The 19,106-nt window shown below is 36.6% G+C and overlaps 3 protein-coding genes across 6 annotated transcripts; 1 reads left to right on the top strand and 2 right to left on the bottom strand.

The window, feature by feature from the left end:
- Positions 1 to 4,022: 4,022 nt before the first annotated feature.
- Positions 4,023 to 5,126, bottom strand: LOC108820332 (uncharacterized). The gene has a single exon (XM_018593287.1). The coding sequence runs from the start codon at positions 5,124 to 5,126 to the stop codon at positions 4,023 to 4,025; it is 1,104 nt and encodes a 367-aa protein (XP_018448789.1).
- A 410-nt stretch (positions 5,127 to 5,536) lies between these two features.
- On the bottom strand, positions 5,537 to 8,693 carry LOC108818683 (uncharacterized). The gene is made up of 7 exons (XM_018591602.2): positions 8,449 to 8,693; positions 8,090 to 8,300; positions 7,887 to 8,010; positions 7,449 to 7,789; positions 6,349 to 7,087; positions 6,016 to 6,191; positions 5,537 to 5,874 (listed from the first exon to the last, which is right to left on the bottom strand). Exons 1-7 carry the CDS (start codon positions 8,544 to 8,546, stop codon positions 5,788 to 5,790), a joined length of 1,776 nt encoding a protein of 591 aa, XP_018447104.2. The 5' UTR covers positions 8,547 to 8,693; the 3' UTR covers positions 5,537 to 5,787.
- A 1,465-nt stretch (positions 8,694 to 10,158) lies between these two features.
- LOC130498551 (uncharacterized) lies at positions 10,159 to 12,106 on the top strand. 4 transcript variants are annotated; one of them, XR_008937447.1, is made up of 4 exons: positions 10,159 to 10,532; positions 11,474 to 11,526; positions 11,752 to 11,811; positions 11,899 to 12,106. XR_008937447.1 is itself a non-coding variant. In XM_056992004.1 (4 exons), the coding sequence occupies exons 1-4, from the start codon at positions 10,279 to 10,281 to the stop codon at positions 11,926 to 11,928; spliced, it is 393 nt and encodes a 130-aa protein (XP_056847984.1). In that variant the 5' UTR covers positions 10,159 to 10,278; the 3' UTR covers positions 11,929 to 12,106. The 4 variants fall into 4 exon arrangements, 3 of the variants coding, with proteins under 3 accessions (XP_056847984.1, XP_056847983.1, XP_056847982.1); XM_056992004.1 differs by having other exon boundaries at positions 10,159 to 10,528; XM_056992003.1 differs by lacking the exon at positions 11,899 to 12,106 and having other exon boundaries at positions 10,159 to 10,528; positions 11,752 to 11,889.
- Positions 12,107 to 19,106: the final 7,000 nt, after the last annotated feature.

The raw sequence follows: 19,106 nt of genomic DNA, 5'->3' as shown, positions 1-19,106 counted from the left end.
GCCAGATAGGCAATGTCTTTCACATGAGTTGGGCAATGAGTTGGGCAATGAGATCTTGTTGTGTTGTTATAAGGAGTTCGATAGGACCTTTTTGAGAGGGTATCGTAGAGGTCGGAAGAGTCTCCGCAAAAAGTAACTGTGTGATATCCAAGCATCCTCATTTGAACGATCGCCATCCTCAGTGCTTCAGCTTCGGCTTCTAATGGTGAATTGACTGGGTCTATTGCTGCTTTTCCTTCCAATATAGCTTTTCCTTCAGTATTAAAAAGAGCCCATCCAATTCCAGCCTTGTCTCTCGGCGACGTCCAAGAACCATCTACAAAACAGCACAAAGCATTAGTTTTACTAATTATATCTTCAATGGTGCTGTGTCTTCCAGATGCAGCATTAGTAGCATTGATCTCAGGTGATTCAACTTGTAACTCATTTTCCTCTGATGTTTTTCTCCAAACATTATAGTCAACCAATGCTTGGTTAATTACATCAGGTATAGATTTTCTCTTTCCATTGAAAATTAAATCGTTTCTCATTTTCCAAATCCTCCAACCTATGAAAGGGAAAATACTTGCATCCTTTCCTTGGTTGTTACCGAGGGTAAGCATCATGCTTACATTTTCTATCAATGAGTTACTTATTAAATTGTCACCTGATATTTGGATAGGTGGCGTCAAATTCCATATTTCTTTGCTGACTCTGCATTGGAAGAGAAGATGGTTAGTAGTCTCCTGATGCTCACCACACAGTTGACATGTACATTCTGCTATCATTTTTCTCTTCCATAAGTTCTCTGCAGTAGAGATTGAATTATGAGCTACTTTCCACCAAAAAAATTTAATCTTTGGCGGAGCATTAAGTTTCGAGATTCTACTACAGGCCTCAGTTAGAAGGTTTCTGTCCAAATTCTCTGTATTTGGGCTATTTTGATGTTGATTGAGATTGCGTAAGAGTTTGTAACCTGATTTGGCAGAGTATTGACCATCTTTTGTAAAGATCCAGATATTAGAGTCGCCAGCGCCTGTAATGGATACCCTTATGTTCTTGATAATCTCTCTATCCTCCGGGTCTACAAAAGAACTTAGTTTATTAGTATCCCACCACATGGTTTCAGCATTGAGAAATTCACTAACTTTTGACTTCAGGTCTATACAGTTGGTTAAGCTTTTTGGTGGTCTAGGAGGGTTTGTAGGTAGCCAATTATCCAGCCACATATAAGTTTGTTCTCCTCCTCCTATAATCTTTCTTATTCCTGATTTTAGAAGTTCATTACCTTGCAATATGCTCTTCCATGCATGACTGGCATTAGATTTTATCTTGGCTTGCAAGAGTCCAGTCTTTTGGAAATACTTTGACTTGTAGACTCTGCTGAGCAACGAGTTTGGATTCTGAAGAATTCTCCAACTCTGTTTTGCAACAAGAGCTAGGTTAAAATCCTTCAGGTCTCTTATTCCTAGCCCACCTAGATTTTTGGAGTCTACAATTGTACTCCAAGCTATCCATGGTATGCCTTGTCTGTCCTTGGCGTTTGACCACCAGAATTTTCTCATGGCTTTTGTCATCTGATTAAGTACTCTTTTTGGCAGAAGGAAGCATGACATACTATACGCTGGGATAGCTGTAGCTACGGCTTTCAAGAGAACTTCTTTTCCTGCAGGGGATAAGAAACGAGTATACCAACTGCTTATTTTTCTCTCAAGCTTTTGAGTAATAAAATCAAAGGCATTGCACTTATTTCTGCCTATGAATTCAGGGAGACCTAGGTATCTACCAAACCCAGCTGTTCTATGGATTCCTGTATATTCGCTCAAGTTCTTTTTTTCTTCCCTGCTTAAGCCTTTACCAAACATAATAGCTGATTTATTAAAGTTTACAGCCTTGACCTGAAGCTTCTTCATAGGTTTGCAGGATTTGTTTTAGCTCTCTGCATTCTCCTTCCTCAGCTTTACAAAATAGTAGTGAATCATCTGCAAAAAGTAAATGAGAGATTGCAGGGCCAGACCTACTTGCCTTAAAACCATGAAGTTTTCCGAGTTGGATACTATTTTGAATAATAGAGGATAATCCTTCAGTACATAATAAATAAAGGTAAGGAGAAATGGGGTCGCCTTGCCTTATTCCTCTGCTCGGTATTATTTTTCCAACAGGGTTACCGTTTATTAGTATTGAATATGAGGCAGAGCTGATACATTTCATTACCCATCTACACCATTTCTCATTAAAGCCTAGACCCTTCATTATATCGTCTATGTAGTTCCATTTTACTTTGTCAAAAGCTTTACTTATATCTAGTTTTAAAGCCAAAAAAGGATGTTTTAGTCTTTTTGTGCTCAGTGAATGAAGAAGTTCATGAGCAATGAGTATATTGTCAGTAATGAGTCTGTTTGGAATAAAAGCTGTTTGGTTTTCTGATATTATTAGATGAAGCCAGGGTTTTAGTCGGTCTGCTAATACTTTAGATATCAACTTATATGCAACATTGCATAAGCTGATTGGTCTAAAGTCTTTAGGGCTTGTAGGAGAATCTATTTTAGGTATGAGGCAAATGTGGGTTTGGTTCATTTCATTGTCTAGATTTTCATGATCAAAGAAAGCTTTGGCAAAATTTAATGCACCTGTTTTTATTGTCTCCCAATGATCCTTGAAGAAGCCTGGATTTAATCCATCTGGGCCTGAAGCTTTCTCTCTATCCATTTGTCGCAGAGCCTAGAAGAGTTCTTCTTCTGAGACAGGTTTGGTGAGGTCCTTGTTCATTTCTTCTGTAACCTTAGGTTTTATATGCTTCATGATCTCTTCAGTTGACCTGTCCGTGTTAAGAGAGTAGAGATCAGTGAAGTAGTTTATAAAGATTTTCTGGATTTCCTCTTCAGATGTACAGATTTTCCCAGTATCATCGCATATTGCAGTGATGCGATTAAAAGATCTTCTTTGTTTAGTTTTTAAGTGGAAAAATCTTGTATTTTTATCGCCCACTCTTAACCATAATACTCTACTTTTTGTTCTCCAGTATTCTTCTTCAAGTTTATATTCTTTAGCTAGTTTAGTTTTTATAGTATTTATATATGCAAAATCCAAGGGATCAGAGTTATACGCTTGTTTTAGGAGATTCTTCAGCTTTTCAATCTTCTTTGCTGAGTTTGCTGCAGATTTTGACTTCCATCTGGCAAGACTTGATCGACATCTTTTGAGTGCTATATGGAAGCGACTGCCCGGTAAACTCTGACACTTTGTCTCCCATGTGAGCTGAATCTCCTTCTTGACTTCTTTGTTGAACCTCCATCTATTATCGTATCTGAAGAGCTTTGTTCCTTTCCATTTTCTGTCACCTGTATTAAGGAGAAGTGGTTTATGGTCAGAACCTATCCAGTCAAGTAGCTTAACATATGCTCTTGGAAACATGTCTTGCCACTCAGCCGTGGCCACCACTCTATCTATTTTAGATTGTATAGTGTAGTGTTTCCTGTGTCCCATCCATGTGTACTGACCTCCCACAGTCTTTAAGTCATGGAGACCCAAAGTATTGAGCATTCTCCTAAACGTATTGAAGGTGTACTCAGCTCTTCTCGGACCTCCGTTTTTCTCTTCATTGCTTTTTATATCATTGAGATCTCCAAGGACCACTCTAGGTTTGTTGATGAAGATTCCAGCTTCTGCCATACGGATCAGCTTCTTCCAGTGCAGGTTTCTCAGTCTCTGATCCGGATTGCCATAGATGTAGGTTATGTAGAAGGTAGGAGTTCCTGCTTCCGAGATGCATATATCAGTTTGATGAAGTGAAGGCTTCTTCATAAAATTCAAACTGATATGATCTTCCCAAAAAATAGCTAACCCTCCTCTAAGGCCTTCAGAGGGTAAAACATAGCTATGAGCATAGCCTAGCTCTGTTCCGATACTTTTTACATACTTTATGCCATTTTTAGTTTCAGTGAGGAACAAGACATCAGGTTTAGAAGACTTCCGGATGTCTTTTAGGTATGGAATTGTCAAGGGGTTCCTCTTTAAGCCTTGACAATTCCAATGCATTACTCTCATGGCTCCGGTGGTGGTCTTATGGCGACCACCAAGCCATCCTCATCGTTAGTCTCTTCAATTCTTTGTCTTCTAGCTGGGTAAGAATCTTCAGAGATGATGTCTTCGAACTTTCTTTTTGATCCTCTGTCTGCACCGGAGGTTGAGCCTATCTCGAAGGTTGTGGTAGGGCAAGAGATGCCTGGGATAGATACTGGAGTTCCTTGGTTGAGAAGAGGTTGGGTAACATCCTGCATATACTCAGCTATATGGATTTGATCCAAGTTTTCCTCTTCGTCATGATCAACTTGTTCTATTGGGCTTTCTGCCTCCTCTTTTTCAACCATTAGTTGCTCACCTTCAGCTAAGGCTTGCTCTTGATCCTGTTGTTGCAGATTTATTTGCTGGCATAATTGTTCTTCTTCATTCTGCTCAATGAGTTGTTGAGGCTGAGGCAGAACATGACCACATTCCATTCTTTCATGTGTTAGTCGTCCACAAGTCACGCAGAACTTCTTTAACCTTTCGTATTCAAAACGGAGCAGTACTTGATCCCTTCCTTCTTCAAAGTGGATGTATCTAGTGAAGGTAAGCGGCTGGTAAGCATCGAATCTTATTCTAACCCAAACTTCTGATAAGTTATCCCTTGTAGGCTCCACTATTCTAAGACCTTCCTGATGTCCCAACTCTCTTCCTATTTCTTCAACTACTTCTTGGTTTCGATATTCATTTGGAATGTTGTAGATTTGAACCCAGAAAGATATTGTGGTAAGGAAGTTTGGGTTTCCTCTTCTATACCAAGGATCCATAATAACCATCCAGTCTTTAAAGGACCAAGGACCTCTATCTATTACAGATAAGAGATTGTGCTCCTCTGTAAAGAAGAACTGGATTGTACCGTCATCGTTTATTTGGCCTCGTACACGATCATGAAGTCTCCAAGCTTTCGGAAGTGTGTTGCGCATTCCAGTGAGGTTTTGATGCGCCGGGTTTAATCCTCTAACCACCAGACTGAGTCGATTCGCTGTTGCGTTTCTTCGCTGGGTATCTCGCGAGAGACGAAGAGGTTGAAGATTTGACCCAATATTTAAATTTTGCATTGCTTTCCAGAGATCTCTGTCCATCTTGCTTGGATAAGTTGTGATAGTGAATTTTTATGGTAAAAGAAGAAGATTTACCGAAGGAATCGGATTGAAATCGCACAGAGCGAACAGTAAAACCCTTGTCGCCTTTTTCAGGAACTTTCGGGAGGAGTCGATCTGAACTTTATTATACAATACCAGAAGTTCCACAAGTTAATTTGTACAACATGTATATATAGATAAGGTAAAAAAAAAAAAAAAAAGATAAAAAGATAAGGTAAACCGGTATTAACCAACTAAATATATATACAATTGAACCATGATCTAAACCGGCTGATAGTAACGAAAGGTTATGAGACAAAATTTCATATTCGCATTAAACATTTGAAAGACTATCAGAAAAAATGCTCTTAGGTATGTTATAACTAGAACTGATACCACCAACAAGACAATGATACGATGAAGTTTAGTTACGTCTATTGGCTATAACGTCTATTTTGAGAAAATAATCCGACACAAACTCATGTGTATATGGTTTCAAGCTAGCAATTTCAAATGGGTTAAACGACAGATACTACTTTTTTTTGACGAATCAACAGAAAACTCAGAACACATGAATGTTGCAGTTTTTAAAGTTCTAAATTTCTGGATGCAGTGTAGACCAAGAGTGCTCAAATTTTTTTTAGGAACACTCCTCTGTGTCTCAGCTTGAAGATCCTCTGTTCAGTCTTGCTTTTTTCGGGGACGGCGACTTAAATAGGTTCCGAACAGATGTTAACGGATCATCTACCTGAAAACATCACATAGTGAATCATCAAAGACATATCGTAGTTGATTCTTGGTATGTAAATACTAAATCGTTTGCTTGCATCCTTACACTAAATACGAATTGCTTTGCCTAAGAATAAATAAATTGAAAAAAAAATGTTACCTTGAAAATGGAAGAGGGTGACGGTGGAGTCTGACAAGATCCCTTCTGGCGTTGTAATGCGGACAGAGTCTGTCTCCATCCAGGGCCTCTTCTACCAGTTGACCAGATCCAGGGACAGAAATGCCTATGCTGCTTGATTGGATCAAACTCCATCTGTTTGTTTGATTTACCTATATCTTCACAAAGAAAGATGTGTCAAGTACAGTGCTACAAGCCTAAAGCATTCTACTTATGAGAGGTTTCATACAATTAGCTATGACCATAGTTCATTGGTTTGGTTAACAATTAGTATATGTAATAATCTAAGAAATTTGTTACTCTTAAGCAATTTACCTCCAGTTGAATCCTTTTGTTTGTTGTTTTCAGGAAGATTTGAAGTTACTACCATCAGTTGTTTGTCCTTGGTCTGTGGTGTAGTAATACTCTCTAAATCAGATGCGTTTCTGGCATCAGCCTTCTCTCCTACATCAATCATGTCTTGATCGCTATTCTCTGCACCACCACCATTTCTCTCTGGTGTTTTACACTGCTCATCCTGAATAGAATTGTCAGTCCCGAGATCACGATCTCTAGAGTAAGAAGCAAACCTCGACCTCAAGTTCCTGCCGACAATAGGCAGCGATATGGTTGCTTTGAAGTTTTGCTTTGTTGCTGGGGGTCCCCCTGCTATGGTAAACTGTAAGCTTGAAGTTTGTCTTTGAAGAGTACCATCCCTGGAGTTTTTCTCTGTGTTAACTTCTGTATCACCAGTGACTCTACACAATTCCAGTGGTCTCGGAACAGTTGAGAAAACCCAGAGCCCAACACAGGCTCCACAGAGCTTACAGTCCAGTACAACAGAACTGGGATCAGAGTTTAGTGTGTTAGGAACCACTGGGTTTTCACTATTCTCTGATACTCCATTTGGATTCGAAGTTGAATTGGAGGAACTTAGGAGCTCGCGGGTAGCAGTTTCTGGAAGCAAATCAATGGTATCTGTACCCTTAGCAGCCTCTCCGGATCTATCTTTGCAGTCCACAATATAGGGAAGTGCCCTCGGTTCCCATCCACATAAACTGATAATCTTTTGTGCCTGCAAACATGAATGCAACAGTACTTATTAGCTACGACTAAAAAAGATACAACATGACTCAATAAGTGATCATTAAATAACCGTACTTGCTTAGCTAACTATATTATATGAGACGAAATAAAATGAATTGGGAAGAATGAAGGCCGAAGAGAACAATAATGAAAGAGGTACAATAGATTAAGGATCACCCTATTCTACCAGAATTATAAGTATCTTGAAAGCACAACAAACTTGGTAGAAAAGTTGCAGAACAATTATAAGATTGCATAAGTGTTATACCAAAGGCCAAAACAATCATAATACTGCATAAGCGTTTTACGTTAGCTAGAAATAACTGAGATTCCCTGAGTGTAGATCAAACCTGGTAGAAAAGTTGAGCTGGAGTCGCTCCAACATGATTGATAAGGGATTCTGTTTGAGAACATTGGGCTGTTGTGTCGCCAGATGCAGGTGCAATAGGTCGTTTGAGAAATCCCTCCAGGTCAGAGCTCTTCATGTAGTCAATGGCTGATGGTGAAATAACAGGCAGGGCTAAAAGCTGAAGCAAAGCTTCAGAACGTTCTTCATGCCTTTCTACTAAATCCTGCGGTGTCATTGAAGGAAACTCAGAAAGCGTTTCTTCGCATGAATTCTCTATCCATGGACAAAGCAGTTTGTGCCCATTATCCAACTTTAAGCTGAAGACCAAAGCAGCTTTCTCCACTGTAAGAAACCAACAGAGAACGATATCCCAACTTGTTAACTATACACACACACACACACACAAAGATGATTCTACAACACATACAAAAGAACATACCTTGTTGCTTAGACCAAGAAGCCGGGGCTGAAAAGTAAAGATGAGCTCCACAAGATTCACAAGAGATAGTATCAGTGTCATCATTCACCCACCCTCTCCTCGCACAATTCAAAGCGCTAATAACCTACCACACAGGTACAGAACAAGAATCAGCTAAGTATTCCATATAGCAATTAAAGGTCATAATAAAGAGGCAGGCAGACCTGGGGTTTGGCAAACCAAGTCATGGACTTGAAAGAAGCAAGCCTCCTCATAAGGTCTCCTCTATCCCACGGCCTGCAAAGACCAGACTGCGATGCCGGAGCTTTCAAAGACCTATCAACGGTGGCTAATATAGTCTTTGGCTCAACAAGTGCTAACGCAGATGAAGGATTTGGACGCTTCTTGCCTCTTGATTGTTGCTCTACAAGTGAGCTACAGAAACAACAACAATGAATATCAAACTAGATTACAGCTTCGATTAAGCTACTAATGCAATCTAAAATTGGAATCGGATTGACGATTGTAAGGAGTCTGAATCGATCTAAGCGAAGGTAGAGATGGAGATCTAATAGTGACTGACCTAGTGGAGGAGGAGGAGGAGGAAGGAAGCGGAGATTTGGATGGGGTGAAGAGCTTGTCCATGATCTGGTGGAATCTCTTCTCAGAGTCTTGTGCCATTCTTCTGAGATCGTATAAAACCCTAATCCCTCCTCCTTACAGATTCGCCTCTATCTTCGTACTCGTCGCGGCTCAGGTGAACGGGTGGGTGGTGGGTGAGGCGCGGAACAACACGGAAAAACGACGGGACTAGTGTCGTTTTGGTGTTCTCTCTAGAAGTTAAAAATAATATTAATATGTTTTGTTGCACCAAAAGAATCTAAAAAATGACTAAAATTTTTCATTCAGAAGTATAAAATTATTCTATCTTTACTTCATAGATATTTTAAATGCATATATAAATAACTAATGTTGGTAATATATAGAAATACTAGGTGATTTTTCCATGTTCTATTCAAAAATGCATCATCACATTCACTCGATATCAAACCTACATCGACTGGGTATAGCTCGATTCTTTTTAAGATGACTTTATAATCAAGTGGGGTTGTGATTGGGTGTGATGTGAATTGTGATGTATCTAGCTTTTTTGGTTGGCCTTTAAATCAATTTGGGTGATTCTGTTTTTTTTTCACTGGTATTCTACGTATATCTATAAGCTATTCACTAATCTAAATGTGGCTTGATTGTTGTTTTATAGACTATGTGAAAGATTAATATTCATTGATAATTTAGTCTGTGGTACTTGCAAGAGTTTGCTTACACATCTATATGTAACAATTTCGTTTGTGATACTGTGTAAGAGTTTGATGTAAAACAAATAGAAAAATCAGATATCTATAGGAAAAAATTACAAATACTAAAAATATGATAATATTTGATCTGGGCAGCTCACCCTTAACTAGAGCCATGGTAAATGACTTCATTGAAATATACCCATTACAAAACAAATAATTGAACGGAAAAGCAATAGAAAGAGTCCCACTTGTTGATTAAAAAAAGTACATGTCTATAATTTTTAAGATTATCTTTTATATTATGTATTGTTTTTTAAAAAAAAAAAATTGTATAATGTTTTGTAAATTTATATGTTTTAAACAAAATAGATAAAATATCTGTAAATATTGTAAATATCCATTAATTTTCGGATATCCAAAATGGATATCCATATTTTTTTTTGAAATAAAACAAATCGGAAAATTAAATATCTATAAAATAATAAAAATCACAAATATTAAAAATATGATAATATTTGATCTGGGCAGCTCCAACTATAGTTGAAGGAAGGAGTTATAATACTTACAAAAATATAAAATCAGAAGAATAAGAGAGACAATTGGTAAAAGTTCTAAAATATAAGTTTATAGGACCTTTAAGAAATTAAAGTAACACACTTTGTTAAATTAAAAAAAAACTAACAAATAAATATATAATTATATGATTAGAATATTAAAATATTATTGTTTACAAAAAAATTAATATTAATATATTATTTTCTTTTAGGACTCTTCACCATTTTTCACGGTTAATAATGGTGTTTGTGAAATATATACCCATTGCAAAACGAATAATCGAATTTTAAACGAAAAGAAGGCAATAGAGCGAGTCCCACTTGTTGATCAAAAATAAAAAAGAGAGGTCCCACTTAACAAGATCGCCTTCTCCTATATAAACACACTTGAGTCTACCGAAATAGATTTTTACAGAAACTCTTTCGCTCTTCCAAGAAAACACAAAAACAAATCCGAGTTTTAGGGTTTCTTTTCCTCAAAATTTTGATTTCTTTGTTACTTCTCTGTCGATTCGTTTCTATCCCATTCTCCGTTTCAAATCCAGAAACTAGGGTTTCGCAATGGCGACAGCGACAAGTCAGGGTCGTGATCCGCTGTTCGTGTCATCAAAATCTATTCGCGCAGCAGAAATAAAGATTAGGTTTGCGGATATCATTGTCAAGTCGAGTAGTAACAAGCCTGAGGCAATGATGAAGATGAGAAGAGAGAAGCAGAGGAAGCTTCTTCAAGAAGAAAAAGCAAGAATGAGAATGAGACAAGAGGCAAGGCTTGCGGTGCTGAAGGTGGAAGAAGAAGAAGCAAGATCCGATTGTAGGTATGAAAATCCTCTGTCTGTCGAAAAAGAACTGTTGAATCTCATTGGCGGTTCCCGTCGGGCAAGAGATCGATCTTTGCTTAAACAGTTTGGGTTGGTTTTAAAACCCGATGTGGATGATGATGTTCTTGATGATCTTGAGGAAGGTCAAATATTTTAGAGTCCTCTAGTAGAAGAGTATCGTGACTAGTGAAAAAATTGAATCTTGTGCATAGAAACAGAGTTTGGGTTGGGTTGGTCTTAACGAGTGTTGATGATGATCTGGAGAAAGCTGAAGTCGTTTAGAGTCTAGTATCCTGAGAATCATCTTTTTCTTATTTGTTTTCTCTGTATTCCTGTGATCATCGTATAGAATTGTTTGTTGCCTACTTCTTCTTAAAGTGGATGATCATCGTGTAGAATTTGTTTGTTGGTTAATGGGTTCTTTTTTCTATTAAAAGGTCTTGTTTTTTTACTTGTCTTCTCTTCTTTTCTTACTCTGCTTTCAAATTTGTTAAACCAATTTGGAGTTTCTTAGTCTTCTTGGTTTCATTATACATATAACATGTAAGTTACTCATCGTCTACTTCAACCAATTTTGACCATTCATTCAATTTGATTTATCAGATAACATCTAATTGAGTTCACTGCTCATGTCATTGCTTAAGCTTCTCTGGATTTTACACTGCCACTCTAGTGGACATTGCCTTAAATTCGTTGGTTCTGTTTTTTTATTTGGTTCTTTCATAAATCATCCTTTGCATCTCTTTTTAATTTTTCTCCTTTCTGTTTCAATGACATTTTTCTTGTGATTTTGTTACACTTTTATCTTCTGTGAACATTGGTGTAACCGAACTCTGTTTTTTACAAAGAACAAATATGTCTGAATTCGCTTTGACCATTTTTAAATTTTATTATTCGGCTTCTTTCTAACTGCTTTCTGTTCATCAAATGCGTTGCAGATCTGAGGGATGACAAACTGTTCTTGATTGACCACCATGTTACAAGTGCTCAGGTACACATAATTTTCTGTCAAATTGGTTTTGTTTTAACCCCGTTCCTGGATCAGAAAGTTTTGCTTGGAATGGTTAGACCACAAAGAGGGTTACATGAAAAAAACTGTCTTTATACTCCGTCTTTGGTTTTCTTTGACCCTTTCCTTCATTCGTAGGTGTTGACTACGATAAATCCTTTTTTGCATCTCTGTGTTTGATTAATAACCATCTCAAGATTTTTGCAGATATCCAAAGGAATCAGAGCATATCACTCTTGCATAGTAGACATGAATATCGTAAGCAAGGTAAAATGGCTAGATGATACTTTTGTTGTTGGCTCTATCTTTGGTCTTCCTTGATTTTAGTGATTTTAGTGGTTCTCTGTTGTATAGAGAAAGTTTGTGAAAGGGCCAATGATATAAGAGAGACGAAGCAAGCAACATCTAAGATGAGAAGGAGATAAGAGTGTGAACCATTGCTGATGAGTTCTGATCTGGTGTTTAATAAGACACCAAAATATTTAATAAGCAAATTGATTGATGTTTAGTTTTAATTTTATTAATTTATAATTTTAGATATGTTATATCTAGTCGGTTTTATTGTTTTTACAGTAGATTTAGTTATAATTTGGATATATTGGATTGCATCTATTTTTATAAATTCAACTATAATATTTTTATTCTAAATATATTAAATTTTTTATTAATTTTTTTATTTGTATTTAGGTTGGTTGTTGTCTTAGATATGTAAATGTATATTTTGGAATATTGTGTATAATTTAAGATATGCTGATAAAAAAGTGTAAAGCTTAAGTTATATTGTGTTTAGATTGAAATAAAAATAAACTAAACTGTATGATTACAAATTATATAAATTAATATACTGATAATATTCTGAAGTCTCATGCATATATATATATATATATATATATATAAACTTTTACAAAAGAACTAAATTGTAACAGTTCGTTAATATTTTATTTTCATTTGTTAATATGTTTTGAGTTATCCTATAATTTATATTTTCATAATAAAATTATTATTATTATAAAATTATATATTCTTCTTGCAGCTAAATTTATGATTTTAGATATCCGTTGGATTAGTCCATTCACTCATGTTGTGAGTATATTGAGTTACATATATTCTTTCAAATTAAAAATGAAGTATAATTATTTTTGTTATATTTAAGTTAAATAAAATTAATTTGATTTATCGTTTAAGTGTGCATGTGTTTTTATAATATTTATCAAATTATATATTGATTGTTAAATAATATTAGAAAATAAGCGATCATCAATACTCCCTCTGTTTCATAATAAGTGTCACTCTGAGCTCATTTTCTTGTTACACAAAGAGTGTCACTTTACAATTCCAATGTAAATTATACTAACTTTCAGCTGAAAATTAATTGCAAACTGCATTGATTTTATAAATAATTTTATTTATCTAAAATACTATTGGTCAAAGAGGTATAATTAATGACAACTTACATATATTTCAACAACTTTCTTAACCTGTGTGAAAAATGTCACAACGACACTCTTTAAGAAACGGAGGGAGTAGTAAATTACAACATAAGTTACTGATATATTTTTGGAAGCTCATGAACACATATCAATAATTATAATCATTAAAATATTTGATAAATTTAAAATAATGTATATCTTAGATTATTGAATTTTAAGCTGAAATTTATTTTAAATAATCTTAAAATGATTATTCATATTTGCTTTGATATTTTGATTTTTTATATTAAGTTCCACAAACATTAGAACACAAAAATTTAAAAGGAAATTTAATATTAACAAAACAAATAATTTTAATAATGACAAAATATAATTTATCTACCTCGTTAAAGTATAGAGTGTTATGTTATTTATAATATTTTGTAATTATTTGATAAAAAATGCTTATTTAAAATTTATTTTTAGTTTTTAATATATCTTAAAAATAAGCAGTAAAAATATTGTGATTGTATTTGAGAAATCATATTATATAAGTAAAATATAAAGGGTTATTTGAAAATATGACCTAAAACTCAAAGTCAAACACAAAACTAATCCATGGTATTTTTTGGAATTTTCATTCACCCTCAAAAGTTCGGATTATTCACGAAAATACCATTACATAATTGAAATCATAATATAAGAAAAATATTATAGTCATAATATAAGAAATCATATTTTTTGCTGTAATTGAAAGAAATTATAGTCAACTAAATATATGAAAAATAAATAGAATATTTCAATACTAAATATAAACTATTTTAGTTAATTAAACATATATCAATTTATGTTACTTAATTATTTCATGTAATCATCGAAGAAAAATATATATGAAAATATTTCTGTTACTTTGAAAGTATATCTTTTGTATTGTTTAAATTATATTCTAAAAGAAACAATATTTCTTTTTCTAATATCAAAATTATCTATGTAGAATTTTTTAATGAAATCACATTATATACAAATATAAAATTTTCATCTAAGAAAATATTTTATTACTTCAAAAGTATTTTATGTTATTTAAAATATTTTTTAAATAGAATATTACTATTTTGTGAACTTTCTTTTGTTAATGAAAGAATGTTATATATACATATATTTTCGTCAAAACCCAAGTATAAACTATAAACCCAAATAGAATGTAACAAACTAAATCCAAACCTCAACCTAAGCACTAAACCATAAACCCAAGTATAGATCATAAACCCAAATAGAATGGAACAAAATAAATAGTATAATACGTATTGGTGAACAAAATAAAACACTTTCTATTAATCGCCAAATGATAAAACTATACTCTAACCCAGAAATGTCAATCCACATCCGAGATATAAATAGTTTCTCCCGTTTTCAAATATTGAAAAGTCTCCGGATTATTACATTTTTAATAAATAGTATGAAAATATGTCCCAAATAGTATGATAACCTTACATAAATACCTACACTAAAGAATATATACTATACTATTTCGTTCACCGAATTTAGTATAGACGGCGAGTTCATCTTCTTCAGTTTCTTCTTTTTTCAAACGTACTGATACACCTTCACTTCGTTCACCGTCGTTATTCTTCACCACCATATGAAGATCATCTTTATCTTCTCTTCTTTTCCCGACACAACGACGCTTCTACCGGTCCTCCATGTTATTCTTTACCATTGAATCACTAAAACAAAAAGATAAACATAGTATAAAAGCAGAAACAAAAACATAATACAAAAACAGATTCAGTGTATAAAAACAAAAACATAAACAATGTATAAAAGTGCGATGTCACCTCATTCTCTATGGTGCCATCTTCTCCTCCAAACCCAATTTTGTAAGTCTATAATATTTGTTTCTTCCTTGCTTTTAGATGAAGTAGCATGAGTTTGTACGTATAAAGAAGAAACATAGATTTGGTAAAAAGAGGAAGAAGAAGAGAGGAGATGTGCATCAATGGTAGCCACAATTTATTATTTTGTTTAGTAATTATTTATTTTAATAATTAATTCTCAGTAGGTCACATGGGTCATAACTGAGTGACAATATGGCAATTATTTATATTGTGGAGGTTGTGTATAGGTGAATTAGAGATTTTAGGTAGTAGATGATTTATAATTTGTTTGATGGTTGCTGGATGTAATTTCCCTTTATTTTTCTTCCTAGATGAATCATAGAATATATTTTGTACAACTTCATATATTACTGCTTCAACCATATCTAGGATGATGTTACCGTTTTGGAGAAGAGATAGTAGGTCCGAGAGTATCCACAAAGAGTAAGAATGTACGTAAGTTTTGGTTTGTATCTCTTTGTCTACATTTATCTGAAATGGGGTTTGTCATCGGATTATTTGCTTGACCAGCTTGCAAGTCAGGTTTAGTGCTTAGACAGCTATTGGGTGACAAACCTGACATAAAGAAGGTAGAGGAGTCTGTAAGATCACTTCAGACAGAAGGAGTGGTTTGGGGGGCATGTAAGTTGATGGATCTCTTACATCGTCAATAACTTCTTCAATTTTTTTTACCTCAATTTTTTATCTTGTATCTCAATTTTTATAGCGACGATTGTCAAAGTTGGCTACGGATTCAAGTATTTGCGGATCATATTCACCATTGTGGATGACCTTGTGTGTTTCGAAACTGTTTTCCAAAAAACTGGCGGTATTCGCTTGAAGAGGATATGTAAGTATCTAAAATCCATTTTGTTAACTCCTCAGAAGCTGTAATATTTACATTGTTATTATGTTAATGCCAAATATCGTTTGTTTTGTACTAAATATTGACTTGAATAATAATGCATAGGATTGGGATAAAACTCCAAAGGAAGCTTTAATAAAGGTAGTTTCTGTTGACTGCTTTTGGTTATGTAATGTGAAAATACTGTATATTGTTATCTCATAATAATATGTTTTATCATTATCTCTCCAACACAGATTCAAAGTGATATCATCACGAAGCTCTTCCAAATCGTATTCATTAATTGCTCGTACCATACGTTGACTGGCTTTGCTTGGCCCTTTGTTTTCCAAATCTTGAAAGTCAAGTCATGCACTTCCTCTGGCTAATAACGCCATATCTTTCTCGTGTCTAGCTCTTTCGGTCCTGTTTGCTCTTCTTCAACTTATCAAGCTCTGCAATCTTCTCCATACATAAAATTGATGGAGTGATGCTCCATGGTGAAACATCTTTTTCAGACTTCTCCCACCACACAAATCTATTAGTGGAAACTTCTTCCTTGTTGAATTTTGTGGCTGAAATTGATTTCAGAATATCAGGTGTGTTTTGAACGAGAAGAAACTTACCTATTCAAAAAACTTTTACTACTTTCCTCTGAGTAGGCCAGAGCTTTCTCTCCCAGACGAGTTTTTCGAGAAAGGTTGTTACACGTAGGTTAATAACATTCCCATGTTTTTACCCAATAGTTTCTTCCCGTTTTTTACCTCCTTTGGTATCTTATCCCTGCAAATTCGACCCACCTTTCAAATTGTTACTGCTTTTAGCAATATCTTTCGGTCCTTATCCGGTCTTGCAGAGATCTCGCCGGGTTCACCCCCGACACTAGTCGGAGGGACGCAGCCAACCATGGCCACCGGAATCCTCAACCACCGAAGCAGCTCCCCTTGACTCCAAGAACTCTTACTCTGGCTTCAACGAACGCTCTCTCGTCAAAGTCATAGAGAACAGCTTCTCAAGACACTACTACTCTTGTAGATATACAACTTTACCTCCTAGTGAGGACCTTCCTTCAGTTACACCCATAAACCTATACTCCACTACGCTCCATTACGTCTACCCACCATGTCTAGTTGTACACTCGAGCTGAAAAAGGGAAGGGGTTAGCAGCGCAAGATTCTCAAACGAGAAGAGCCCCTATCCAACTCCCTCCAAGTGACAACTCTGAGCTCATAGAAGACAACAAACTTACCCTCATTGGTCGAGTCACAAACCCTACCATCCAGAAGCCGCAATGGGTAGTGGAATGGCTGATTCAGTACTGAAACCTGGAGTCTAGAGTGACAGGAAGAGCTCTCGGGCCAGAGCTTTTCCTTCTCAAGTTTGAAAACGAAGAAGCCCTCCTTTCAATACTGCGAAAAGCCTCTTACCACTAAAAGCGGTGGATGCTGCTACTCCAGCGCTGGGAACCGATCAACTCAAACAAGTTCCCAAATCTTATTCCTTTTTGGATTACAGTCCACGGTCTCCCACTTCACCATTGGACACTTGGAGCTCTACACGCCATCGGTAAAGAACTCGGTCCTATCCTCTCTGAAGACGTCCCTAAAGGAAGGATTAGAGTTCACATCAATGGCCTCAAGTGCCTAGAAATGCAGCTTCCCGTCCAACTCGACTCTGGTGAAATCATGCAAGTAGATCTTGAATATGAAAAACTAGAGAAACACTGCTTTCTCTGCTACTCTCTATGCCATGAAATGGAGAATTGTCCCAAGAACTCTCAAGTAGAGAAGTCAGCTACCTCAGCTCTTGGTATCAGCCAAAGGAACACTTTGAGGAATATTGAAGAGAGGAGAAGACAAATGGAGGCCAGCAAGTCACAATCGCGTTCCTTGGGGAGGAGCTCTCTCCCAAGAGACCATCATCTCGACTCGCACCGCTCTGCACACTCGCGACTTGGACCCCACTCTCTGGGAGGTTATCATAACCGTGTACACTCCTATGACCCTGCTACTAGGGATCAGTCAAACCGTCACTCAGTGGACTCCAACATAGGCTCTCAGGGAGCACAACTACGTGACACTCACTCGGCTCACAGAGCAGTCACTCATGAGCGCAACCAGAGACCTCCTACTAGAATGGAATACAGAGTGGTTTCCCCATCCAGACGCTCTGGAAATCAGGGGGGCTCAATGTTCCGAGCAAATAACTCTAATGTCTCCTCTAGGACCCCTCCCCCAGCTCCCAGGAGGGAACCCATGTTGGCTCCATCTAACACTGATCGGGGAGAAGTTAACAGCCACTCGGCGGGACGAAGATCAATCAGAGAGAGACTTGAACTTCCACCTAACCAAGTTGAGTTAGAACCCCAGATACCCTCTGCTGAGAGACGTTCTGCTCTAGAAAGACTTGAAGCCCCTCCTGGATTTGACCAGTCCAGAAACGGAGGCCTCTCCAACTCCATGATAGCACGACTCCAAGATGTTGAGGTGCGCTATGAGGATGAAACCTCTCAAAACCAGGTTATCACAGTTGAAGACAGTGTAAGACCCCATGTCACTCAACGTCTTGGAGGAGTGGAAAGTTCTATTCCAGTGGAAGAGATTTGAGGAAGCCCCTCTCCCAGTAGCCCCCACCTCAAGACAATCAACAAAAAGGAAGGCTCCTGCCCGCAATGCGTCGAGACCCAAAGTTAACAGAAGCCCTGCTCATGGCTCAAGCTTCAGGAAACAAATAGCAGCAAGAGCAGGAGCTGCTAGGAAGAAAATTTGTGTTGAGAAGGGTGGAACCAGTGCTGCTGTACCTTCTAGTAAGGCTTCTGCTCCTCCATCCATGACTGTGGTTCCAGCTACTAAGAAGGGAAGAGTGGATTTTCAAAATCCACGAAACCCGATTCCTTAGCATTGTTGACATGGAATTGTCAAGGTTTGGGAGGTGACTTGACAATTCCTCGACTCCGGGAGTTGATAAAATCTGTAGCCCCAGATATTATATTTCTCATGGAAACAAAGAATCAAGATGATTTTGTCCTAGAGCAATTTGTTTCTACTGATTATATCCATCACTTCACAATCCCACCTGTTGGTTTAAGCGGAGGTCTTGCATTAGTTTGGAAAAAGGAAGTTGAGTTAACTATCCTTGATTCTTCTCCACACTTTATAGATGCAAAAATCGGCTACAAAAACCTCCAGTTTCGTATTACCTTCATCTACGGAGAGCCCAACCAAGCAAACAGAACCGCTTTTTGGGATCATATTTCTCAAGTGGGCGAAAACAGAGACTCAGCATGGCTCCTCTCTGGTGACTTTAATGACATATTAGACAACACAGAGAAGGTTGGGGGCCCGATCCGATGCGAAGGGTCTTTCATTACCTTCAGGAGCTTTGTATCTCAAAATGGGCTATGGGACCTTAAATATGATGGCTGTTGTCTGTCCT

The sequence above is a fragment of the Raphanus sativus genome, chromosome 8 (assembly GCF_000801105.2).
Source record: "Raphanus sativus cultivar WK10039 chromosome 8, ASM80110v3, whole genome shotgun sequence".
NCBI lineage: Eukaryota > Viridiplantae > Streptophyta > Magnoliopsida > Brassicales > Brassicaceae > Raphanus > Raphanus sativus.
This window is presented reverse-complemented; position numbering and strand designations above follow the sequence as displayed.